At 38.0% G+C, this 27631-nt stretch overlaps 3 protein-coding genes across 4 annotated transcripts in view; 1 reads left to right on the top strand and 2 right to left on the bottom strand.

Moving 5' to 3' along the window:
• The window catches only part of LOC108666380, a 15974-nt gene extending 2385 nt beyond the window's left edge, over window positions 1–13589 (top strand). For both annotated transcript variants that reach the window (XM_018153245.2, XM_018153244.2), the window contains exon 2: window positions 10626–13589. In XM_018153245.2, the coding sequence (XP_018008734.1) occupies window positions 10644–13235 (2592 nt within the window). In that variant the 5' untranslated portion in view covers window positions 10626–10643 and the 3' untranslated portion in view covers window positions 13236–13589. The remainder of the gene's footprint in view (window positions 1–10625) is intronic.
• A 593-nt stretch (window positions 13590–14182) lies between these two features.
• On the bottom strand, window positions 14183–17677 carry LOC108666364 (UDP-N-acetylglucosamine transferase subunit ALG14 homolog). Its single transcript, XM_018153220.2, has 2 exons — window positions 16151–17677; window positions 14183–15898 (listed from the first exon to the last, which is right to left on the bottom strand). Exons 1-2 carry the CDS (start codon window positions 16151–16153, stop codon window positions 15107–15109), a joined length of 795 nt encoding a protein of 264 aa, XP_018008709.1. The 5' UTR covers window positions 16154–17677; the 3' UTR covers window positions 14183–15106.
• Window positions 17678–17753: 76 nt separating this feature from the next.
• Window positions 17754–25876, bottom strand: LOC108666381 (protein lin-7 homolog C). The gene is made up of 5 exons (XM_018153246.2): window positions 25691–25876; window positions 24838–24879; window positions 22798–22946; window positions 20686–20895; window positions 17754–20134 (listed from the first exon to the last, which is right to left on the bottom strand). Exons 1-5 carry the CDS (start codon window positions 25725–25727, stop codon window positions 19979–19981), a joined length of 594 nt encoding a protein of 197 aa, XP_018008735.1. The 5' UTR covers window positions 25728–25876; the 3' UTR covers window positions 17754–19978.
• Between the last annotated feature and the right edge of the window lie 1755 nt (window positions 25877–27631).

Genomic DNA, 27631 nt, shown 5'->3' with positions numbered 1-27631 from the left:
CATTATGAGCTGACCCGTCTTCTTCTTAGAGCTCTTTCAATAGCAATTGCCTGGACATTAGGTAAATTCTGCACAGAGCCTCTCGACCGCGTGTGCCTGACATTGATCACTGATCTCTTCTCCATCTCACTGGCAAGTTCTTGAGCACCTTTCAATTTCATTGGTTTATGGTCCAGCTCTGGTTCAGGTGCGAACCCATCAAATAGGGATTGAGTATCAGTGTCATCCAGCTGGATGGCACCATCCCCAGGCACAGCATAGTCAGGACTTTCCCCAGAGTTGGAAGGGGCGCTCTCTGCTACAACTGTCTCTTATACACATCTAGATGTGTATAAGAGACGACACTACTGTCAAGTGTCAATATCACAATCAAAATTATTTCACAATCAGAAATATGTTATAATATCACAATCAAAAATATTATTCACAAATAACCATCGATTTCAATGCAAAACTGGTCCCATCTTCACTACTGTGGCTTTGTTTACATATGGCTAGTGGTGACGTCACACACAAGAACACGTGGTAGCTACATCAACTGTGACAAAAAAATGCAATATTTTGCTGTACCACAAACAAATAAATGTAAATAATTAGTAATGGAAAATATGTTGCTGGAACACTTTAAGAGACCGGACCCCATGGTCAGGAAGATGTGCCAGGTGCGCGGGAATTTATTTTGTCATTTTAATGACCTGCACGGTGCGCCGTACTATGCTGGTAAAAAAATGCACCGTGCGCCGTACTTTAGAAAGCTAAAATAGTTCTACTATTTTAGTCGAGAATATATGCGAGTATATTGACTACGCGAGTCGAACTGACAATAATAAAATGTAAGACATGTCCGGGTTACTTCTGACTCTTCCGCTTGTCTGCCTTGTCGGATACGGAACGTACGGTAATCGTAAACTGCGGCTATTATACATACGAAATGTAAACAGACGGCAGTGTTCAGTGTTGCCATATGACTTTGGAGAAAATTTCTTTTACAATAAAGTTCTTGATTTCTCATTCACCAAATTTCCGTATCAAGAAAAATCATATATTATTGAAAGATAATTAAAGGCATACTGTACTGAGTAATGTGAGTATTAAGTCTGTTCCTCCACAAACTGCTCATGCGCGGCAGCGCAACGTAGAATTGATGGCCGGGATTGCGCGAACACGTGTGCAAAGAGAATCAATTTTCATTACATTGCGCCAACTGTGCACAGCAATAGCTTAAAAAAAGTGAAAATGCGCAGTAAAATTCACCGAAAACATACATCATCCTGAGTGTGGACTGGACCTAAATAGAATACGATATTATTATATTTTTAGTCAAGACACTAAACAATAAAGTAGTTCATTTGATTGCCGCTGCTAGTGCTGGCATCTGTATCACTGTAGCCTGTATGTGAACCTTCTATGAGTAATATTAATTCAACATGGAATTATGGAGATACAACTTCTATGATTAATTTGAATCATAAAAATTAACCTAATGCTAGAAATTAGCAATCAATAATTCAACGTTGTTTTGTAAGTTTTGTACCAACGGAACTACGGAAAACTACATTAAATACGTATTGGCAACTTAAGCTAAAAAAATGCACTGCAACTGCAATCAGCTATGAGAGAAGGTGCCAGAAAGCGCGATGGATTCAATTTAGTCATTTTTTATTTGAAATCGGTCTCAGTTCTTTGGACTAGGAGCGTAAATTTCAGTGTAAAATCTATTAAAAGTTTATGTTTCTGCGTGGATTTTGATGCTGTTAGCATTGAAATACTTGAAAGTATCTCTGATGCAAGAAATTCTGGCTAAATACATTTTAATTTAGAAATTAACATCAATCGAAATTACTGTTGTTCAGGGCTATGTTGGTTCTTGCGATCATGCATTCAAATTCAAATAAGGATCACCCATGGCCAGTGTAGCTGTCAGCTCACCTCTCTTCAGAAGTGTGAAAGCTTTTGCCGGTGAAGGTGTGTTTTACGATCGGTCCGTAAAGAAGCGTTGATCGGTTCAAAATGACATAAGACCAGGTTCTTTTGAATAACCTATAGAATTGCACCATGCTTTGAGCTGTGATTCCATTTCACTGAGCCATGAATTCCATATCTTGGCCATGAAAAGCCATTTACAAGGTGCGAATTTATTTACAAAGTCCATGCACGTGTTACCCCAAATCTCTAATTTTACCCTAAAACAGTCAAATGGCAACAATAAAATTTGTCTTTACTGCAAGTTGAGCCCGTGTTAATGCAGTCTGACCGCTTTGACATGACCGCAACTATGTGCGATCTTCAACAAAACGTTAAGTTGATTTGTTTACATAACGATGTTTATATTTTTTCTGCAGGATATTTTGGCTGGAATTGTAAAGCAATGTGGATTGTGGAAGGTGAAAATTTATGAAGTGACATGTTTGCAAAGTGCAAACTGCGATTTTCCAATCAAACAAAAATTTGACATTTGAGCTGTGAGATTTCATACCTACTGAAATTATATGATATTAGAGCCACGATATTTCAGACAAAAATAGGACTTTTACTTTTCCAGCCCTGTGCCCAGCCCACACTCAGGAAGATGTATATAAATGGGGAAATTTCCCGCGCATTTTTAGTTTTTTATATTTTCTTCGCGCACGCGTTCACGCAAATCACGGTCATCGATTCCACGGCATGGGCCGGGGAGCCGTCCGACACAGTTTGATTTAGACACCGTTTTCATCTGAATGGAATGGCAACATCGTCTGTAGATTTCAAGTAACGCTGAACGATCTTCGACTTCGAGTGTGATGCGTCCCTCTGAAGCTATTCTCATTTTTATTAATGTTTGTTGTTCACCTCTATAATTAACCTTCATTGTTGCAATAAAAATGAAAATTTATAATTAAGATAGATTTCTTCCAGTGCCTGTGTTTTTTATACAATTAGCACTTATTAGTAAATGAATGATTTGCGGTGTGGTTCTTTAATCTTGACTTCAGCAGTTCGCGCAATCCCGGCTATCAATTCTACGCCGCACAAGAGCAGTTTGTGGAGGAACAGACGCAATACTCAGTACAGTATGCCTTTAATTATCCTTCAATAATATATGATTTTTCTTGATACGGAAATTTGGTGAATGAGAAATCTAGAACTTTATTTTGGAAGAAATTATCTCCAAAGTCATATGGCAACACTGAACACCGCATTTTTACATTTTGTATGTTTAATAGCCGCAGTTTACGATTACCGTATGTTCCGTATCCAACAAGCGGAAGAGTCAGAAGTATTCCGGAGTCCCGGACCAGGGTTGGCGATTTTTTTGATTTTTTTTAAAAAAATCAAAAAAATAAAAAATCAATGATTTATTTGATATTTTCATGATTTTTTTGATTTATTTGATTTTTTTGATTTTTTCAACTTTTTTGTTTATTTGANTCTGCATTCCTGAAGTGTTTTTGTATATTGAAGCCAGTTAAATGGTCAATATTTAGCTCATTACCTTGCTCCATACAAACTTTACAAAGCTAATGAATAGACTTACCAATAATTGTTTACCCAAAAATCCGTAAGTGGTAAACATCACCTTGGCCTGTTGGCCATTATTCATGGCAATAAGTGCCCTTTTTAGCCATCCATTATGATCCATATACTGTTATTGTTAGTAGGCTAATTGCAACATGAAAAATAACACTTCAAAAAGATAAAAAAGCTGAAAAAATCACGAAAAAAATAAAAAAAATCATTGATTTTGGAATGGAAGCCAGAATGGAATTCTAAAAACAATTGCTGATTCATAATCTGATAATCATATATTTATTTTGATTCATGTGGGGCTTCCTGGCATTGTAGGCCAGTGTTTTGATGTAAAAATTTTAGTTTGAAAAAATTTGAAGGCTGTGTTTAATAATTTGAGAAAAGTCACTCAGTAGGTACTCACACACAGGCATGAAGTATATCTACTTGGCAAGCCGCGACTGAATTTTTTGAGCCGTGGTTTTATGGATTTGCCAGCCATGATTCCATTTCTTCAAGCCGTGATTCCATTTCACCGAGCCGTGAATTCCATATCTCGGCCATGAAAAGCCATTTACGAGGTGCACATTTATTTACCAAGTCCATGCACGTCACAGCACGTGTTACCCCAAATCTCTAATTTTACCCTAAAACAGTCAAATGGCAACAATAAAATTTGTCATTACTCTAAGTTGAGAACGTATTAATGCAATCTGACCGCATTGACATGACCGGCACCGCAACTATGCGCGATCTTCAACAAAACGTTTAGTTGAATTGTTTACATTACAATGTTTGTTTTTTCTGCAGGATATTTTGGTGGGAACAATAAAGCAATGCAGATTGCGGAAGTTGAAAATTTTATGAAGTGACAACTTTGCAAAGTGCAAACTGTGATTTTTCAATCAAACAAAAATTTATGACATTCGAGCCACGAGATTTCATACCTACTGAAATTATATGATGTTATAGCTGCAATATTTCAGACAAAAGTAGGACTTTTCCAGCCCTGCTCACACAGTCACACTCCTTGTCTCCTTCAAAGCAGTTGTCAAGGCATGGAATATATCTACTTGGCGAGCCGCGACTAGATTTTTCAAGCCGTGGCTTTATGGGTTTTCCAGGGGATGTGGATATGTGATTGTACATCCTTATTGTAATAATACAATAAGGATGTGATTGTATTATTGTACAGCCACAGCTGCCATCAATGTTGACTGTACCGTCAACCGGGGCTACTCGGGACAGTCCTCCGACATGGCATAAAACTGTTTGTGTAGCAAAACTAATTGGAATATTGCAAAACTAAATATAGTGGCATGAACGTCAACATTTTTCCTATCTATGTAGTATAAAGGAAGTTCAAAATTACTACCTACATTAACTAGCTTTGAAAAATTCCTGAAAGAATGGTGAAGAACGATATTTTGAAAAGTTACTTCTGCTAAGGTCTGTAGTAAAAAAAGTATTCACCATATTAAAAAATTTTACTTACATAAAAGTTGCACCCAGGTGTTGGCTTGAAAACGTAATTGACAGATTTTGCCTATCTCATTCCCAAAAAAATGGCGGTCATTTCCGCACAACAGGGCTACTCGGGACACCCTCCGGGGCTATTCAGGACACCCCCAAAAGCGCACTTACAGTAGAACCTCAGCAAAGGCTCCAGTTAAGAAAAAAATTGATTAAAAACAAAGAATATTGATTACATTAACCTCGCTGAGCAAAAAGAGGTTCACTTATCGAAAAATGAGTCCGTCCATGACCTCAAGTTTTCGTTGACCAGAAAATGTGCTCTGTCACTCACAGCAGTGAGTACTGAGTTATATTTTTTTATAGTAAATTCACTTAACCCAATTAAAATGGTGTGAAATTACAAATCGTCCTGTAAGCTTACAGATACAGGAAAAATGTTATAAGGCTGCTGATATGAAGCTTGCAGTGGACAAGGTTGTTGTAAATGCTCAATGGCATGTTCATGGATATGGTAATATCGCTTCAATAATACAGTAATATGGCAACAATAATGCGGTACCATCAACTGGGGTAACTTTGGCCCCATTTTTTATTTTGTTTTTCAAAGGAAAGCGGGGTCATAAAAGATGGCCAAAGTCACTGGGGCGTTTATGCCTTGTTTACGACCCTGGCATTTATGACATTTGACATTTATGGTAATATCATATCAATAAAGGAAAAATAAGTAAAAATTGCAGAAAATGTCATTTATTCTACCTCTACATCATCTACAATGAAAGAGGAGGACTTCAGAGTACTGTTAGTAATGGATGAGCACACTCTTCATGCTTCAAATTTTTTAACACGTTGGCTGCGATTGCTGATTTGGCCCGAATGCCGTACGGGCGATAGGTTCAAACTTGTATATCTTCAGTTACCCGGCAGATAGCAAGGAGAAAAGTTGTGTGCAGCTCAGCAGGGGTATGTTCTGTCATTGTGTCACATAAAATTTGTGGCCGCATTTGGTGCACATCGCTCAGGGTTGAAATTCGTCATTATTCCTGGCGATGTGTACCAAATGAAGCCATGCCTGTTGTGGCTAGTATTGGCTCACGTCGCCTATCGTAATCACTTCTAATACTGTGAGCGATCTGTACCAAGCAAAGACATGCATCTATGGCTCATTTTGCGGAAAAACGCCTAAAGTTATCACTTTCATCATTGTGAGTGATGCGTGCAAGAAATCTAATTTAGTTTTGAGTCATAATTGCACAGATTATGACTACCGGTAGCTTTTTGTGAATGATGTATATTACGCATGGAAATTACTATGGAAAGAGATTGGTGTCCAGGTTTTCATAATCCTGAATAAAATTGAGGGTATTTACATTGTTAGTTCAGTTATATTTACCTTATAGAGATCATTCATCGTATATATTGTTTTGAGCTTCTGTTACAAGCAGTATTTCAGAGAAAGAGTAAAATCAGGATGTATATCTCAAAATCAAATTATCGAGTGGGACAGAGGACAGCCCACTTTCATTGAACCAACTAGAACTAAAGCCAGGATGCGCTGCCATGAATGCTACAACATTCTCTCAGCAAATGAAGGAAGTGCCGTAGCAAAGGTGAAACGCGAAGGGTACAAAAATATTTTGATGACTGTGAAGGAAAACCATACATGTGCGATAATTGTTTATCAATCACATATTGCCAACATTGGGTGATGTTGGCAACACCCAATGTTGTAGTTTCAGATCAATAAAAAAATATTTTATATTGTTTTCATACAAAGATAGATATATATATTGCTTTCATCAATGGACACAAATTTCGTAATTTTTGTATTACTTGCATTTGAAAATAAAACTATTTCTCTAAGCAGTAGTTGACTTCAAATCATTCCCTAGCATGCCTATTTAATTGCATCATTGAAATTTTAAATTTGAAAGAGTAATAAGATTTTATAAAAATATGTATTTTTCATATGAATGTACCACATGTGTACACATCGCGTTTCTGAGGAGTACAGCGTGTACATATATGGCGCACATCGCGGCCAACGTGTTAAAAGTAAGTTTTATTCCAAGTGTCCCAAGTAGCCCTATTTGATGGGGCTACTTGTGACACTCTTTTTTTGCTTCTGACACCTTACAAATAGCATATGGAATGTTTTTGAAGATGCCATTCGATAGCCCTCGCAAAGAGCTATAAAATGAGCCTAAACTTGTTTATGAAATGTTTCATGGTAAGAAGTTATTAACAAAAAATGCTCAAAACCGTCCCGAGTAGCCCCGGTTGGCGGTAGCAGGCATTGAACATATATGCAGTAACTAATGCACATACATTCATAGGGAGACAATGTAACTATACATTTATATATAATCATGCTGCCCTCATCAATGTTTAAACCTTTGGGTGAATGAAAAGCTTTTCAACTTATTTCAGTGCACTGTACCGATTAATTTAATGACAATATAAATTCCTGCACACCCAGCACATCTTTCTGACTGAGGATTAGGGATTAGCTTGCTAGATCCATGAAAATGGCAAAAATTTACTGATAGCATGACATCATCTTGTTCAAGGGAGGTGACTGCCCAAGTTGCCCAATTTTCCAGAATGACTGAGACATTGTGACAAATAAGAGACTTGACCTTTCTTATTGAATCCTAAAATCCTATTGAATCCCTTGACATTTCTTATTGAATTTTCAAACATAAATCAAATTTCATCAAGTCATCAAGAAGTTGTTAATCCAGTCTTGTCCAAGTCTGTTGTCTCTGAAGGCAGTTGCATATAAAAAAGGAATTGATTTTATTAATTAAAAACAGGGAATGGTTTCATGTCAATGATCAGGGCCCCAACCTTAACGCCTCTGATGGTGGCCTACACCGACTCCGAGGGTCACTGACATATTGATTGAGGCATATTGATTAGCCACAATAAGCTTCTCAAAGTATTTCCTTTGTTGAGAAAAATAATCCTTCCTGCACTAAGAGGAAAGAATGGATCCTTTTCAATCACATTTATATATATGTTTGGTTGAATTTCTAGTATAGCTATAGGAAAACATATTTATGAATGAACAAGTGTATTTCTATGTGTCAGCAACTTACCTGGCATCCACTATTTATAGTGCAATGTATTATCATTTTTTCACTAACTTGCTTCCTAGTCTTCAGCTTTTGAATTTGTTATCTTTATGTATATATATAAAGTGTATCTTATATGCAAGTTTGATTGAAGACCTGTGCATGCTTTTTATTAACAATCATCTTATTTTTTCAACAAGTCAAATAAAATTATTATTAGGATTGCAAGTAGCATCAATTGCAACTAGCAAACCAAATTAAAAGAAAAAAGTAAGTTTGTTAATAAAAAGCATGCTCTGGTCTTCAATCAAACCTTCATAAAAGAGGAGCTTCTGCCAAATTACATCAATAAAGTTAATCATGTGCTTATTTCCACCAAAATTCCTGTATTCAATGCTTCCTATAACTTGAAAATAAATGTCACATTCAAAACATTGTAAATGGGAGCATGTCATCACAGTGTTGGTTAAAAATAAAAAATTTACTTCTCCATTTTTAGACTAATTTTAAAGGTCCAGAAATTGCACATCTAAAGAGCCCAAAGCCATGTTTGTTTGTTGATTTGTTGGTTCATGTCTGCTGTTGAAGTGCAAGTAAAACCTATACTGTCAAACGGGATAAAAAGGGATGGGCAGGGTAAATAGGGATGTAGTAAAAATAAATAGTGAAAAATAAAATAGTGACGTAAAAAAAATAAAAATTGTGGCGTAAACTGCAACATTTTTACTATCTATTATGTATAAAGCTAGTCAAGAAATCAAACATTTACTATCCTTAAAAAAATCGTTGAAAAAAAGTGTGAAAAGTGCGATTTTGGAAAAGTACCTCTGCTACGGTCTGGAGCAAAAAAAATATTCACCATATTAAAACATTTTACTTACATAAAAGTTGCACCCAGGTGTCTGCTTGGAAATGTAATTGACAGAATTTGCCTATCTCATTCCAAAAAATGGCAGCCATTTCCACGCGACGGAGTAAAAAGGGACACCCCCCCTGGGGTAATTAGGGACACCCTCAAAAATGCATTTACAGTAGAACCTCAGTTAGCAAAGGCTCCAGTTAACAAAAAAATTGATTAACAACAAAGAATTTTGATTACATTTACCTTGCTCGGCAAAAAAAAATTCACTTATCAAAAAATTAGTGCATCATTGGTTGTCACAAAATTGTACATAGAATACTACATATAGAATTGTGCACCGGGCATCATAGAATGAAAAGCAATTGACCTAAACTATGATTTATTTCTTCAAAACGTATGATGGTTGTCACTAGAACATTATTTTCTGTTTCAGGTATGTTTTTCATGATCTTTTTTGTTATAGTGAAATCACTAGACTTGATTAAAATTGTGTGAAATTACAAACCATCCTGTAAGTTTACAGATACAGAAGAAATGCTACATGGCTGCTGATATGAAGCTTGCAGTGGACAAGGTCATTGTCAATGCTCGATGGCATGTCCATGGATACAGTAATATCACATTAATAATATGGTAATTAATGAATATGGTAATATCATATCAATAAAGGAAAAACAAGTAAAAATCACAGAAAATGTCATTTATTTTACATCTGCATCATCTACAATGAAAGAGGAGGACTTCAGAGTACTGTTAGTAATAGATGAGTACACTCTGCATGCTTCAAACGTTTTAAAATTAACTTTTATTGCAAGTGTCCCGGATTACCCCATTCCCAGGGGTAAATCGGGACGGTTTTATTTGCGTCTGGCACCTTACAAATAGCATATGGAATTTTTTTGAAGATGCCATTCGATAGCTATAAAATGAGCCTAAACTTGTTTCTGAAATGTTTCATGGTAAGAAGTTATTAACAAAAAACGCTCAAAACTGTCCCTTTTTACCCCGTTTGACGGTACCTTTAATGACCACAAATTTCAGCGGTCATTGTTCATTTTTCAAATTTCAGTGGTTAAATTTTCTTTTAGATTTTCTTCTTAAAAACCCCAGAAAATCCTAGGAGATATATTTTTACAGTACCCCCTTTTTTTGCTGTTTTCCGTGGATTTCACATTTTTTCATTTTGATTGAAAAATTTACATGAACAGAAAGTCATTGATTTCTATTTTACATATGTGTATCAAGTTTCATAATGATCCATCCATAAATAAAAAAGTTTTTCAGCAACATGGTCCTGTTAACCTGCATATCCTTAAACCTGCACTATGATCAATTAACATCAGCTGAATAATTGTTTGCCCATGAAAATTGAAATTGATGAATTCTAATGCTATTAACCACATGTGTTCAAACAAAATATATATTTATATTTTTTGACATTAACACTATATATAATATCAAGTTATACTGCAATTCCACCAACAAACATTCCCTCATCAATCTCTTGGCTTGCTGGCGTCACAATGATCAATCATACAAGAAGAACATGTGCAGAAAACAGAGACAAACAAAAAGGCTTGAACAAAAAAGTATTACTCTTTTCACCATTTGCACTTTGCAGTCATTTATAAATTAAATAGATGACCGGAAAATGATCTTGTATCTTATATACAATAGTGCAAGCAACAGTTTAAATTTTAATCTATATATTCATTTTTTCCTTTCAGAATTGAAACATCTCTACCATGGCTTCTGTGACTGCTCAGCCTAAAGTTAAACGCAGATTGAATTCAAGTACTGATGAGTCACTTTCTACTGCTTCAGCAGAGCAGAGTTCCCAAGCATCCTTGTTAAAATGCTCATGTTGCTCTCGTGTCATCATCAAACAAGAAGGACAACCTAGAAAATGGGAAGGACCAGCTAAGAAAGTTAAATTAGAGTTCCCAGTTGAGGTAAAGCAAGAAACAACCTCAGCACCAAGTCAGGATTGTTTGAGGGACATTAAACGAGAGCCAAATTCAAACCAAACAGTGAATGCAAATGATGATGGAGGTATCAATTCTGAAGAGAAAGAAGTTAAAACTAACAAACTATATGTTAATAATGTTCCAAATAATGCTGGAGCCAGAATGCATCAAAAGCCCTTTCATAACACAAATAGTAATAACAGATGGAGGAAAAGACGTCATTGGCAAGAACGGACAAACAACCAGGGCCCTTTTCAGCACCAATACAAGCGTCCTTGCTCGATGAATTACCAGCATCATTGGACTGCTTGGAGACGTCACCATGAACATACTAATTATAATTCTAGATATTCATGGCATAATAGGAGTAATTATATTAATAATGACAATCGACAGTATAATAGCAACAAAAGACCCCTCCTTCCTCTCCCTAACTTGCATCCCTCCAATCAATCAAATTCAGGATATAGCTATGGTCCGAACTCAGTGGGGAGCAGCAAAGTTCCTACTAGCACTCCAATAAAACCCAAGTTGAATGAGTCTACTTCCTACCAAGTTGCACATCCTCAACAATTGCATGTAGCAAACAAGTCTACTTCTGGAAATCAGATTTCTTCTATAAAGATGAATGTTAGTACGAGTGAAAACCCCAATGCGACTTGCCAAGAGGGGACTGGGGTTGACGGCGTGGAAGATGAAGGTTGTTTAAACGTGGCAAGTAATGAACAAATTTCACAAGCTAAAGACAATCAGCTTGGCTCTGAAAAAGCAGCCGAAGACTCTGTCATACCAGTCAACGTTTTCTGTTTTTCTTGTTTACATCCAACCACTAAAACGGGAGCGGGGGATATGCTGAATGTTTCCAGCTCATCTGAAATAGAAATTATGTATAATTCCTGCGACATTCAAATTTGCTCTGAAGAAGATCGTATACTATCACGCCCTGCAAGCAATAAGGCTGTACCTCAACTCATAAATTTAGATGATAGTGTTGACTGTACTCTTCGAGGCGAGGCTCCAGAGATGAATTTGAGTGTAGATGGAAAGAAAGAATTGGATTCCATGCGCTCGTCTCCTTGTCAGAATGCTGTTGCAGGAGATGCTGCAAATAGTGAAAATGGGGAGCAAGATATAGATGAGAATGAAGGCTGGGAATTGTCTGATGTCGGTGAGGATATTGAATTGATATATTCAGACGAATCCGGGGATGAAGGCCATTTAAAGGCAAGTACTCGAGTTTCAGCCAATAAATGCGGCGATCACGCCACGTCCGAAATTACAATTGATGCGCAATTTTTAAATCCTGAAGGAAGCACAACGCCGGGTGAAGTACCCAAAGTCATTGAAGCAAATATGTCGTCTCAAGTGAACTCGGCGCTCATTGAGGTTGAGATCAATACTCCAAGTGTAGGAAGCGAAAGCTATGAGCAATCAAAGGCAAGTTTTTCTCCTTCAAAATCGAACGACGAAAACTCAGTTCTCTCTCCGGAGATTTCGATACTGCGAGAACATAAACGAGCGTCAATTAACTTAGAAGATCCTGAGGCAGATGAGATCATATCACTGGATGTGCCCGTTGATGAGGAATTAGAAGAGCTTGATGAAGTGTCGATCCTTCCGTCTCCATCTCAACGTTCAAAGCTGAAGACCCCTGATACAACACCGACTCGGCTTTTAAAATTTGCAGAACCAAAAATCTTCGTAAGATCGCCTGCACTCGTAGCATCCATGAAACAAACCATTACTTTACTAGACAACGAGGAGCTGCTTGATGAAGTCAGTCTTGTTGAGTCTTCAGAGATAAATCGAACCTCGGAAAGAGTCTCGAATTCACCTCGAAATTCTGATCAGACCACACAGCTCACCGCGGATGTCGACAACAATATTGTAAATAACGTCACTACTGTTGATAATTTGCAGGTAAATGAAAGTGCAATCCCTGATCCTTCACCTGGCGAGTTGCTTGAAAACAATGACTGCCTTATTCTTGAAGTTGATGTATCAAATGCGAAAACTGAAACGTCAGCAAACCAAACTGCTTCAGAGTACAAAACAGAAAATTACAAAAACACAGGATTAAAACTCGAATTTACTAACCGTGAACGTGAGTTATTTGAAAACATTTCAGAAAACATTTCAAAATTGTACAAATGGGATAATGAGCTGGAGCAAAGTCACACAGGAGACGTGAAGCTGGATTTTAAAACAGAAACGAAAAGCCCAGTCAGACTTGCAAATCTGCTTGAGAAGTTTGTTGTTGATAGACAGAAGAGCGTTGAGAGGACCTCACTTGTAAGAGGTCAGCTGTCGGATGCTTCTCCCGGTACCTCTGGAAGTGCTTATAATGAGGATATTGTTTGTCTAGATTAGGAATATTTTCCATCGATAAATTTTCAAAACCTAAATTTAGCCTAGTAATAATGGAGACAACTTTTTTTACTCTTTTTTTAGCACTCTCGATTACAAATAAAGTACAAATTATATACGCGTGCGTCGTACAAGGAACTACTGACAGGAAAATGGCAAACGTCACTTTTTTTGTAGGTTTTTGGCATTGTCGGTGTGGAAACTTTTTCTTTACAGTCTCTATTTTGTTTAACCGAAAATTTGTTTTTGTGAAATATATTTTCTCAGCGATTTTGCGCGTCTTGGAGGTGTACGAGTTGTAAGTGTTCCATGTTACAAGTCACGACTTGCTTCAGAATAATAGGTATTGTTTCTCATGCCATTTATTGATTGTAGTAGATTGCTTATTATTCTGCGGAAAATATTAAAAATGCCTGTAGTATACTTAGATCTATTTAGCTTCATGCTGAAGACCTTCCGTCCACTCAAGTGTGAATGGAATTAATGCAGCCACTTGTGGGTGTGTTTGTATCAGCGTCTGCCGTGCGCTGTAGGGCGCTATCGCTCCCACAATAGCGAGGTCGCTTTTAGTTTTCTGTTCGCATATTCTCTGACTCGGATAAGATTCTGCATGAAGCCACTCCAGAACTGGAAGATTTTTTAACGGATTGTTGCATCACTAGTTTCTGGGGTTTTCATTTCGTCTACCCATCACCTTTCATTTGAGAGGAAGTGGCCTTAGTGGCGTGGTAATAATGTAATAATAATAATAATAATGCTCTGTTTTTTACCCGTTTTTTTTTTTTTTTTTTTGTACTCCGTTCTGACGTTTTTTGTCCTTTCGTGCGACGTCACAGCAACTGCAACTGCTAGTCGCTCGTGTCATGTTCATGCATACATGTACCGCCGCAGGTGATGAGTTAGCTATCGCTTTCGTGACGCTCTTTCAAAAATGGAATGAAATTCGTCTGTTAAGTGACCGCTTTTATTAGACATAAGCATGTGGTAGAACTGGTTCTAATGAAAACAAATGCACAGTAATGTCGTCAAACAGGTGCACGCTTACGACAAGCAGCTGAGTACCGAGTTTTAATGTCTTAATTGAAAACAAAACAGATCTCAATAAGAGACCAGCATATTAAATAATCATAAATTTAGTACAATTACGTACGGGAACACGATATCCACTTAATGCAGTTTCCCAGAAGAAATCTCAACAATTATTTCAATAGACATAATGCAACAAAACACCTTTCAACTATAAATACATCAGCAGTAAGAAAGTTTTCGCAACCAGTGAAACGCATTATTTTGCGCAGACCTCTGCGTCTCGGGAAAAATCCAAAAATGACTTGACTGCGACCCCACAGCTCCGATATTATCTACGATCCTACAACCCTACACATTTCTTTATTACGTATGTTAATACGAGATTCTACATTGGTTTCGTTTGGTTTTTTAAAAAAATCGAACAGCAAAGGTCAAATCGCTTGAAGTTATTGGATGAATACGAATGGGCAGGAAAGAAATCGTACATGATATACTCTTTCACGAATGAAATAAGATTCTTTCGCTCCACGATTCTAATTTTATTTCCAAGAGAAATTACACGCTCACTCACAGTAGCACCAGAGTAAAAAAAATAAAATGTTTCATAAAAAATGTCTGGAACCAGATGTCTAGCTATATTTAATCCGAGACATCGCTCTTACGCCGGAACATCGCTCTCCAACGATATATCTGGGACCCGAGGGCGGGGTGACCTGCCTATCGACGACTCGGAGACGGAGGACGACAAAGGCGGCGCAAAAGCGTGACCGAGGACTAGGAAGTCCCAAACTCGTCATAAGGCCCTGTAAGCCATTGTTAAGATAAACGGCCATTACATGACTAGGCTACACTATACGGCCGAGAAACTTGCTCTTCTTGTACTTAGCTTGGAGATCCGGCCACTGGACAATGAAATCGTCAGCGAACCAATAGAGTATTTTACCAGTGAGGGACAAAGAACGAACTCGACACAGTGACTCTACGAAGGTTATCCTGGCGTTGCATATCGCCAGCATCCTCAAGAGCAAGCCACACATGCAAACCGGCACACAGCTGCCCGGACCATTCACAATAATGAGGTCAGGTCGATGCTTGACGACAATCTTCAATGCGCACAGGCTTGCGAAGATGGTCGTGAACACAGACGTGACGTAGCTCTGGCCCACTTCACGGCTCCGAGGGATAATTTCAACTATGGCTTCCGTCTCGGCTTGTTCTCTTTTCGGCCTCTGCTTATCCAAATCACTCGCTTCATTGGCGAATTTCTTTCTAGACCGCAGCTCGTAGCCTCCGTTCCCAGCTAATCCCTGGTTCTTAGCCATGCTTGGTGGAGTTTCATTACTAGTAATATTTTGTTTAGAAAGTCCGTTAAGTCTGTCCCTGCTGAGTTTATCTGTGTTTGCTATCACAAACACCTGAGGATGGTAACGAGCTCTGTCCAGCCCAGCGACAAGTTTCAGCATTTCGCTGGTGTGGCCGCCCGACCCCAAAACGACCAGCGTCTTGATGGACGATCCTTTGCGTATGGCGGTGGGCCCACCGAACCAGATGCTCGCCAGCACGTAGGCGACCCGGGAAAACAGCGCCCATGCCAGCAGGATCGTCACCCCCAACACGAAGTTCGGCGTCCAGATAACCTGGAAAATTATTGATCGTCATTTAAGAATGAAGCAATATCTCAGTGATAAGTCGCGTTTCTGTCAAGATAGGAGGGAAATTTGTTTGCAATAGCAACAATATCAAACTGAACGATAGCTGTGAAAAACTGCACAGCGATTCTTAGGAGTAAAATATTCATCAAAAATTTACGGAAAATCTGTCATGTGAAGCGAGCTAAAACTGCATGAGAGATGTAAGGTGGCGGTATAATATCGCATCAGTTCACTCACCATCCTTTTTGCACGTGAAACTTTTCCTTGCTTTGACTTTTCTGATGTAGCGAGTTGTTTATGGCGGTAACACTGTAAGCAGTCACTTCTACAAAATCAGAATAATTCAGGTTCATTAATGTGAAAACATTATTATTATTATTAGTATTTCGCCAGTAACCACCATTGTCGTCAAAAGGCGATCAGAGCAGTTGTTGAGTTTACCAAGAGATCATCAGTGGAAGCATGCATCACTGTGGCAGTTTACATCACCACGTGCAGGGAAATGTGGTGGACGAATAAGAGATAGGATTACGTCGCCCAGGACGAATAAGAGATAAGTTAAGCACGATATGTCGGCCGGCCGAAACTCTTCCACGATACATCGGAGACCCCACGAAAGTGTCAGAATCCTGACCATAGGACTGGACCGGCAGCCAGACACCGCGAGCTCCATGACTCGCCCACTAAACATGCTTCTACCAACAAGAAATCCCACAGAACTGACAAGTAAAAAGGTGCTATACAAACGAAAGTATTAGGTAAGATCAAAATTGAGCTCAAACATTTGTAAGCTTTAAATATATATCTGGTCTGATCTGTATTTAACCTCTTAGAATCCTGTAGTTGAAGAGTGATGTCCGCAGACTCCTTTCACGTTGACAAAGACTAACACAACAACGGCTGTCCTTCCTAAAGAAAAAAATTTTAGTACATCCACTCCCCTTCCAGTGAACTATCAACGAATAACCTATTTGACTGCGATGAAAACTATTGAATTTGGTATTCGTTAAAAAGCTGCACGTATATTCTCAGTTGTATTTCAGAAATAACGGTAGCATGTGCCAGGTTAATTGAGATATCTTAATGAACATCCTATCAAGTAGGCTGCCAGATGCACTCTAGAGAATAATGACAACGCGGTCTCCAGCAGCAACAGAAGAGTGATCAGAGGCCACAATGATTGCTCCTTGCATCCACCGTCCTCGTCTTGCTCACTCGAGACGCAACTTTCACTAGGCTTACAAGAATTGATCCCAACATTTGAATGAGTGTATGGGGGTTGAGTGAGGCGCAGGGTGTCCGGGGGATGCCTCAGTGACCCCTGGTGCCTCATGGAAGACACCCCCTTGCGGATCATGCAGCTCTACTTGTGCTAAATAGTCTCCTCGCTGTCAATTTCTTATTCAGACTCTACTGATTCAATATAAAGAGTATATAGGATATACAGATAGCAACTGTATAAATGTGATGAACCATAAACCACGATGCACGCCTCGTATCCGTCAAGACACAGGCTCATTTATACCAAAAACACGAAGTTCCCTAGCGTATGAAATAGTTCGCACTGGTGGGCATTCAGGAGATCGAGTAAAAAAAAAAACATATAATTTGACGTAAGGAACGATGTGGTTTGGCGCTGGAATGGCGCGCAGATGGAATTTTTTACGCAATAGTTTACGATCTGACTTGCCAGCGTGCAAGAAGCATCATACAACGCACTGCGCGCAAGACAGCTTTGGGGTTCTTGCTTCTGGGGTGGAAATTAATTACCACTCCCATCTGAACGTTGCCAAAAATTATGTCAAAATCGTAAATTAATCAGGAGTATAAAAATAATATAAATGCTTAATGGCTTTAATTACGATACCTAAAACAGAGTTTACTCAAATCAAATATGGTTTTTAGAAAGAAGTTCTAGAGAGGAATGCTCGAAAGATGTTATTTCTGTAACAAACTCAAATACAGCAATCAGATGACATAGAATGACATTAAATGACATAAATTCACAGGCACCTAAGGAGATCTAGAAATTCTTCAAAAAAAACTTCAGCACTTCATTTAGTGTCAGACATAGATACGATATTGCACGTTTGCTGTAATAACTATACGTTTTTTTAATTGTTCTTATAAAGGATTCAGTAGGACTTCAAAAACAGGTAATAAATATCCCAAATAATGAATGCGTTCTCTTCTATAGAGTAAACCAGGCTAAAATTTAAATCGAAAGTTTTAAGTTGATAGTAATATTTTGAATCATTACCAGCCTCAGAAAGCACAGTTCATCATTTTCGTAGAAAGATGAGATAACGTCGTGTCAGAGGTAGACGTTACTAAAAACAAACATTTAATTTAAATTCTCTTCACAAATGAAATAAAAATTATTTTAAACTTTGCCTCCTACGAAATGGAGATATTTAGGAGAAAAATAATATTGTATTTAGTTGACAAACACTAATCAGACACAACGTCAACCAAAAGGCCCTGCACAGCTGACAGTTGCGCAGCAGGCACACATAACAGACTCATAGCTAAATAAGAGGCCGAACGTCAACATGGCTCTGCAACAGACGAGTGGGGCAATTGCAGATACTCTGCCGGTATTGTCATCAGCTTCATTCAACACAATTTCATGAGCTAAATACTAACAATAAATCATTAAATGCATTGTCAGAGCAGCCCTAGATTTGCTAAGAAAACGTTATTACCTGAACTGAGATCAAGTGAGTCAAAAGTTTCTGCTTCGCAAAAAAAACTGTCAACTTAATAACTTAATCTTAAACAACACAATTGTAAAGTTCGACACAACTCGACTTGCTGTAGATCAGGTTCAAGCTAAGCAGAGTTTGTCTAAAAATAAAAGTGCCTACAAGACATGGCTGGAGACAGTAAATACCATAAAAAAAAAATAATTCATTAGAAACATAAAATTAGTAGATTAAAAGTAGCGCTAAATTGGAACTTAGAATAAATCTACAATCAATATGAATTTTCCAACATACAGATCAAAATCACCCATGTAACAATTTAGAAATGTCCTGCATAGTAGCACCTGTATTAATTTCTTCAGCCTAATTTTTTATTACAGTGAATAGCCAGTTACAATGCAAGGAAGCTAACTCTATTCCCTCTACCACGTTATAAATTACTAATAAGAGAGCGAAAATAAAAGATGAATTGTTGCTCAAATTGGTAAAATTTGATTATTCAAATCGCGCCCACAACCCATACGAAATAGCATCATCACCTAAAAAGACACAGATAAGGAATAACTTGTTGGTAATTTCCTTCCAACACCTGCAGCATTAATCACAATTAACACGATTACGATCTACACGATTACAGAACATATAAAGTCAAACATTATAATGTCAATAAAATTATATAAACCCCCCCATCACTTTGTCTTCTTAAAATATGAACATACAAGAGACTTTAACACTAACCATGTGAGTGGGATGTCCAGACAATAAACAAATGTTTATGATGCCGGTCAGTGACGACTAAGACGCGAGACAACGATTAGATCTGCAAGAACGTCCACTCCATACAGATAATGCAGACTTGCACTTAATACAAATCTAAATTAGAAGAACACATGACAGAATAAATTCTGGGAAAGGTGGAGCAAGCTATTAGTACAACACTATACGTGACTAGAAGAACAACAGATTTAACGTCTGAGTAAGGGTTGAATTTGACACTATATATTTGTGATTAGGAAATATTCTAATACATTTAGCTTCATTTTTATCTGAGCTGCCACAGTCACAACCATTACAATCATTAGAAATTCACATGAAATCAGTTCAACATGCAAATAAATTAGAAATCAATTATACAACTATTAATTTATTTCTGAATAAATTAGCTATCAATTATAAGATAATTGATTTATTCCTAAGATAAAACATCAAATGACTAACAAATGTAAATGCCTCAGAAGTTTCTTCTAAGTGGCTTTTGGAAAAACCGTCAAAGAACTAAACACACGACGCTCGTAGAAGCAACGTCCTTCCGTTGCGACTCATTGCTAGGAAGCCACGGATGTGTCTTCTCAGGCAGCGCCTACTGCGCGTGCTGCTGGCGGTTTGTCCGCTGCTTATCAAAGCGCATCTCCATCTCTTCGAGGACGCGCGGCGTGTAGCGCACCACGAGCTTCACGGACCCGATCGCCGCCTTCAGCAGCTCCACTGCCCGCTCGTGGTTCTCCCCTTCAACGCTCTGCAACCACATACATGTCAATCTTATTTCCAGGACTCTTGATCATTTTATGATTTTAAAACATAATGGATTGAACTATGGATCAAGACAAATACACAAAAAAATATAAGCATATAAACTAAAACAGCATGCAATTCGTACATGACTCGTGTTATTATAGATTCATAAAGATGTTCGAATGACATTAATGGTCAGTTATCCATAAATAAATGGAACATTGTACAGTACACTCGCTGGAGTAAAGAACTCGATGCCAGAGAACCAGACATCAACAAAGAACCTCGAATGCCGGCATCAGATCACACTTCACCACGTCACAAACCAGATCAACATTAATGGGCTGCGTGTTGCTAGACAGAGCTCACAGTTTTGGTATTAATGACCTCATCAAGTGAGTCACGCCAGGTTCGATTAACTACTTAAACATCAATAACAATAAATAATGGACAATCCAGCTCGTGGTCAAATAGTAATCTAAAAACTTCCTTAAAATATCATGGCACTTGGAGTACATGTCCAGAGAGCAAGACACCAGAGGCTGAGCTACTCACGACCCCGTTGACAGAGAGCAGCTGGTCGCCTCGCTTGAGGCCGCCGTGTCGGTCAGCGACGCCGCCCGGGATGATGCGGGAGATGTAGATGGGGGAGTTCTGCTCCCGCCCCCCCATCACGTTGAAGCCAAGCCCTTCATCGGTCTTAGGGAGCTCCACGACCCGGGGGTGAGCGTGGCCTTCGCTCGCCGCAAATGCAGCCACCGTAGCCTGCAATGGTGAGCTTGATTTAATAATATGAAGGTGCGAGCGAGGTAAGCAGATGAGTTCAAGACAAAATTGGCGACAGTAATGGCCGAGAACTGGTTATGAGTTAAAGTTGAGTTACCTTTATGATGAAAGGTAACCAATGTGGGAAGGTAGTTTTGTACAGCGTCATTTTAAAAAAATATTCATGTTTATTGTTATCATTTTGTTTATTATTAACATTATTATTGTTTCTGTAAAGAAAATCAATAAACAGAACGCGACTGTCAGGAATTCTGATTTGAAACAACCTTGATTATTTCGTTGAGCCGACAAGTCATCATTGACTTGGCTAGTTCAATTCAAACATTGAGTTGGCTCATCCTGTGATGTGTCTTTGGTTGCAATACAGAATTTCTATTATTCCCGACCGCGCCTCACAAGTGACATTGTCGTCCTGAATGATAAAGTGGCCAAGAAGATGAGGTCCTCCGATTAGCAGTCAAGATCCTAGATCAGATCATACTCCCACACCTCATAAACTCCATTTATGCTCCGTTGAAGCTAGGCTTCAAATCAATTCACTTTACTCCCACCCGCGCAGAAGATCGCGGCGGGCTATAACTCATGACGAGCCCCAGCCCGTACTGTGGCAGCAGCCATCGACCTCTTACAAGCGTTCGACAGTGTCACCCACTATCTTTTCCTATCAACGAATGCGGCATCTGACCTCCACCAGTACCTAGTTCCTTGACTTAGCTGTTACTTTAGCCTGGCAGAGGTCAGCCGTCGCACTCTTCACATCAGACACCCACCAATGACACACGCACAATTCCACTATAATTTGCAACAGCCTCATCTTGGAGCTTGGACTAAACTCCAGAATCCTGGAAGTAAATAAGAACATTCATTGCACCTTTCCCCCCCCCCTCCCCCGTCAAGCTACTGTCTCACAGGCGACATAGATGAAGGGGGCGTGAAGCAGGGCAATGCCTTTACTGATAGTAACACATTGCTATAGGTGCTCATTCATGAATTTTTAATACAGACGCCGAAATTCCATGCAGACCGAGCAGTTGTACTCAATAATATTTATGGATCAAAAAAACAACTATGATTTCGGCTAAAGAAGTAAGAAAAATTAATGTCACGTTAAGAGAAATCCATTTTCTGCATAAGACATAACTATTATTTGTACCCATGAGACATTTCTGTTATTCCGGGTTTCAACGTTTTAATAATTTTTATTGAACACTCAAGAATATCTGAGATAGAAACCAAGCCTGGAATTTCATGATTTAATGTTTGTTTATTGGAAGTAACAGCTTAATGTTCACAACCTCAATCATAATGAAAAAAAAAAGATTCGCATCTAATGTTATTAAAATCTTCAGGCCTCTAACAAACCACGCGGCCACTGTCAGCACATCGTTGCAATGTAGAAAAAGCCAAATGAGAAGAATGGATGGAGAATTTTGCACGTGATCAGTACGTAGTTCAAAATATGTACATTTTTTTAGCAAACTTGTGTAAACAATTACCGATAAGCAAGTGTTTTGAGGAAGAAACACTAGTTAGAGACACTAGTACAAAACAACTATGGTTCCTTTGCTAAGTTGGAAATAAATTGTGCTCAAAGAGAAATTTTTTAATTAGAATAATAAATGCATTAGTCACCAATTTATTTGGCTGAAATGATTACTGCAATTTACAAGCTATTCTCTCTTGGTTGCAAGCTATTGTGACTTCAACATCTTAATGCTGTCAATTACTGGTATTGTCAGACCTAGGATTGAAGACTCCATGGCTACACAATAAGGGTTTTAAAAGACTTGGAATTAAATTGGAGTTGTTAAGAGACTTTCAGGAATACTGTTCAGAACAAATTTAACACAAAAATTATAAATAATCAGCAATACTACTAACCTTTGCTGTTGCTGAAGCACGTATTTCTGGAGACCCTGAGATGTCGACAGTCTCATACACATGCTCGTACACCTCTCTTACGGCAGTAAGGAAGTCGCTTTGCAGCACTCGCTGCAACGCCGCAAGTTTAGCAGTTGGAATCTCCCCAGCTAAACAAATTACACAACACGTCAAAAATGGCAACAAATGAGGCCAAGGAAAGAAGAGAAATAAATGACACATGATACTGGGGCAAATTAATTCTTGCACCCCAAATAACTCCTCAGAGCAACAACTCCCACCCCATTCTTGTAGACCCATGCCAAATTTACTTTATGTATGAACTCTGCAAAACTCACACACTGAAGCTCTTAGTAACACAATCAGATCATCTGCTACAAAAAAAACAGCCACCTCAACACATTCTCCTCTGACATTACTCCTGGGTGCTCAATAAAAATCATCACAATGTTTAAACCTGGAATAACTGAAAATTTGTACTATCCATCATTTACAACATTGGTCATAATAACATTCTATTGAACGACTACTCCCTCATGAATAATGCACCTCCATAAATGTACTCGTATTCAAAAAGTAGCACCAGAATCAGTGGCCATAAATTTCATTGATTTGGATACCTTACTCAATGAACCACACCCAGTGAACTTTTTGCCAGTATTAACTCAGCGCCCCCGCTGGAGGAAACTCACACCTTAAAGTCAGGTAGTTACATACCGTAACCCATAACCAATGGACTCCCAAAGGCCCCTCCTTCCCCACCCACAGAAGCAAGCAATCCCCATACAGAACAGAATAAGACACAACAGTGACTCCGTAATATACACCTTCAACCAAGGACAATCACACTCGCAGACCAGATCATAAGCCATAACAATATATGCCAATCCAGCACAGATTGCAATGTAACCTTGAAAGTCCTATCACAAAGCAAACTGGACAGTACATAAAAATGCATTGCGAAATAGCCAGAATATCTAGCCTGACAATATAAGAAATAATTCCTGTCTTGAAAAACTGAACCTTAATAATACCACATGACAGAGGCCTGGCTATTCCCATATCATCCCCAACACAACACCCAATCTGAAACACTCCATACACAAACACAATCCCAAGCCACACGCAGCTCAAAATTACAAGGGAACTTTTCTTACCTACCACACAACTACTAATCAACTGACCAGAGACCCACAAACACAAATATAGCAGGACATAACACAAGAACTCGAAGACCACAGACAATTCTAGAAATCCATGAAATAAATAATAAGCTCAAACACTGAACAGATAGCATCATACCTTACACATTACAACATCTCATTAGATGTAACACAAAAAATTAAGACTAAAAACCCATCTCACTTTTTGAAAAACACTGCAAATCACAAAACACAATACAAATCAACAGATAGTAGTCATATTCAAGCACACACCTCTTACTATTTCCTAGTCAACTCAGATTTCAAAAAGAAAGAGGAATGAACACACACTGCACTAGCTACACCACAAAATACCCTATCAACCTTTTCCAGAAACAAAAATAAAATAGTCTCCTACATGATGTCACAATAACACTTAACACTAGGTATACTAACCTTGCATTTAAAATGTAACAACTTTTTAGAATAATCATTTGGCTGGCTCCCTCTTTCACACTACACAATATATAATGTATTGATGCTCAATGGATGATGTATAAATGGTTTTGCAATAGGTAATGCAGTATGTATATGCTGCACATAAATGCAAGCCCAATCTAATGCTTCATAACCCTCTTAAGTGCTGATGGGTCTTAAAACCTTCCTAACCTAACCAGTAGCTAAACTACATATAACTACCAAATTATGCATCAAGAGCCTTTTGGCTTGTTATTATTTTCTCCATTCTCACTTCTCCCTGCAACTTCTTGCTTTTTTCAATATTTTCTAGTAACACTGACACACCAACACACATTTGAGAAACTGATTCAGATAAGGCTAATTCTTGTTAGTATTTATTTGCAGCAAATCAACATACTAAATATTACTTGTCACTTACTCTTTTGCAGCTTTTCAAGTAGCTCCACAGCTCTTTTCACATCTGTAAAGAGACCTTTATAAGTATTTGGTGAAATAAGTCAATAATTATATTTTTATATTTTTGCAAACATGCATGGACTTACATGACAAAAGTGACCAATTTGGAGGTTAAATAATTAGATAAATATGAACTACAATGCTTTCTGAAGATTCTACCCAAGCTGACTGAAACAAATATGAAAAATGTTGCATGGGTCCAGAAGCAGAGGATTTTTTATTCCAAAAGCTTTTACCTTAAATGATCAGTTGATAAATGCTAAATTAATTAAAGTTAATATTCATACAAATTCTTGTTTTAAAATGAGCATCAACAATATCCTCCAATACAAAAAAAAAAAACAAGACGAAAGAAAATTTGATAGCATATTCAAAAGCACCTATTCAACCTTTCAAGGTTGATGGTAAAAATAAGTGAATCATACATGAAATTATTGTCACATGGATAGTGTGCTACTGTAGGCCAAAATTTTTACTGTCAACAATGATATAATAATAGGTCTGTTCAATAGGTTTTCTTATATTGCTTAGCAATCTTGTTGCCTGGGCACATATGAAAGTAATATATTTTGCATAATTCTACTTCCTTTTGATGAAAGGTATAGCCTTGAAAGGACACTGAGACATATGAATTTAAGTTTTGTTAACATAATGAATATTTTTAATACACAAGTTTATGAGTATCAACAAGAAATATAAATCAACCAATGAACAAATAGATCAACAGCTAACTACACCTCCCAAATCCTGTTTTGTGTTAAAATGAGATAATGCATATAATAGTATTAATTCATATATCAGTTTGACTCACCCACCTTGTTGTAAGGTTAGAGGCTCTGCAACAGCTGCCATTTTGGATCAATATCCAATTAGAGTATGAGAGAAATTGATATAATCAATTGCCTGGAATTCAAGAAGTATTGTTAACTAAAACTGCCTAGCCTAACCTAGATAGGCCTATATCAGTATATGTATGTTGATTGTTGACCTAATGAATGAAACTTGCAATACTGACTTTCCAACATTGACTACCAATCTACCATTGGTAACGGGTAATAAGGGACTATTTTGAGAATTTTTTGTCAAGAATTTCTTGCCATAAAACATTTCATAAACAAGTTTGGGCTCATTTGAAAGGTCTTTGCAGGGGGCTATCATATGGCTTCTCAAAATTCCATATGCTATTTTTAACACTTTGACTGCGACTTGCAAAATAGCCTGTATTCCAGTGGACCAGTGGCGCAACTCATTCAAACTTGAATAACTAAAGTTACAGACAAGGCAGCAAGATCAGGGCTAGTGCGCTGCTCTTGTCTGAGCGACTTCTACAAGCTTCTGACATAAAAACCATTAGCCTCTATTGGATAATTGGTGCATGTCACCTGGGATGGAAACTTTCATCTTTCTAGGCAACGTGCGCCATATGAGGTACAACGGCTTTTATTATTCAACTACAATAAAAAATTTGCATCACACGGGTACTAAAGCTTGAAAAAAAAATCTTTTCTGTGCAAATGAAATCAGATTATGACTGCAATAAACAAACTACAAATCATTCTGGGGTAAAATGCTGCTAAATGGGAAGTTTATAATTCACTATTTCATTTAGATGATTTCTTACAAAACTGCTCTAAGCAAAGCATGAACTATGAAGTGGTACCAAGTACCAACAACTGTTCAAGTTATTGGCAAAAACTGTAGCAAATGCCTGGGTGCTTGGTGATCAGTTCTAGACTATAGGCTTAGTCAGTAAAAATCGATGTCAATTGCTGAAGTCATTGAAGATTACTGAATGTATTTTCACTAATAATAGGTCAGACACGTGAAGAAATGTTTCTAGGTATAACCAAATCATAATGATTTTAGATGTTGGCGTTCCAGCTCTAAAGTATTTGAAGCTGAGGATCTGAACTTCATGCCATGACGAGCTATTGATCTGAGTCTTGCTTTAATTGCAAAAAAAAAAAGTTAGTTGGTGCTAAAGTGAGACGAAAAGCTAGAAAAGTAACTATCAATTGCTAGCCCAGTACTCGGAATCTGTATCACTGTTTATCTTGCTTTTTCAGTGCCATTCTGTTTCTGTGTGAGCTTAGCCTTAGGCAACTTTCGAATGACTAATACTCATTTTTCTACTGCTATAATCCATACCAATACCGAAAAACTGATTTTCAACCTATTGGAACAGGATAACCCCCTTTATTTAATACTTTTTCTTTTTTTGTACCCACTCATTATTTCAGGCCTAGGCCTACATTCCAACTACCGTAGGCTACTAAGATTCTTATGATTCGATTGCACGACGTTCATATAGGTTTTTGAAAACATTATTGTCAATTATCCATCATATTTTTTTCACAAGTTTATGATCTAGCTGATATTTTAAAGAGATTTTTTTTTAAAAACTAAATTTTTTAAGCGTGCGCCATATATGGCGCACATCGCAGTTTGGTTTTTTTTAATTGAAAATGATGCTACGTAGAAATATGTAATGAATTCGGGTGGATTATGGATACCTAGAGGTCAGCATAGCCCAAGTCCACATTGCGATTCATATACCTTCCCGAGCAACGCAGCCAGGCATATTCACGGCTTTCGACACAGAGCGCCCACCACAAGAGCGCCGGAGGCCGGAGCACAACTGGCCAGAGCGCAGCAGGCCCTACCTACAACGCTTGACCCAGGCCCTACTCCTAACCTAACCTAACCTGCGCCTGTTGCGGTAAAGCCTGTTGCGCTCCGGCCAGTTGTGCTCCGGC

This window comes from Hyalella azteca, unplaced genomic scaffold (genome assembly GCF_000764305.2).
Source record: "Hyalella azteca isolate HAZT.00-mixed unplaced genomic scaffold, Hazt_2.0.2 contig12949, whole genome shotgun sequence".
NCBI lineage: Eukaryota > Metazoa > Arthropoda > Malacostraca > Amphipoda > Hyalellidae > Hyalella > Hyalella azteca.
The sequence above is the reverse complement of the archived record's forward strand: the minus strand, read 5'-3'. Positions and strand labels throughout refer to the sequence as shown.

Bases quoted from the DNA above. Each gene is read 5' to 3' on its own strand.
- LOC108666381 (XM_018153246.2), bottom strand. From the start codon at position 25,727: ATGGCAGCTGTTGCAGAGCCTCTAACCTTACAACAAG. The intron at 20,896-22,797 runs GTTAGTAGTATT...TCACCATTGCAG, and splicing joins GTGCTTCAGCAACAGCAAAG to GCTACGGTGGCTGCATTTGC. The intron at 20,135-20,685 runs GTGAGTAGCTCA...ATGTGGTTGCAG, and splicing joins TGCTCTCTGTCAACGGGGTC to AGCGTTGAAGGGGAGAACCA.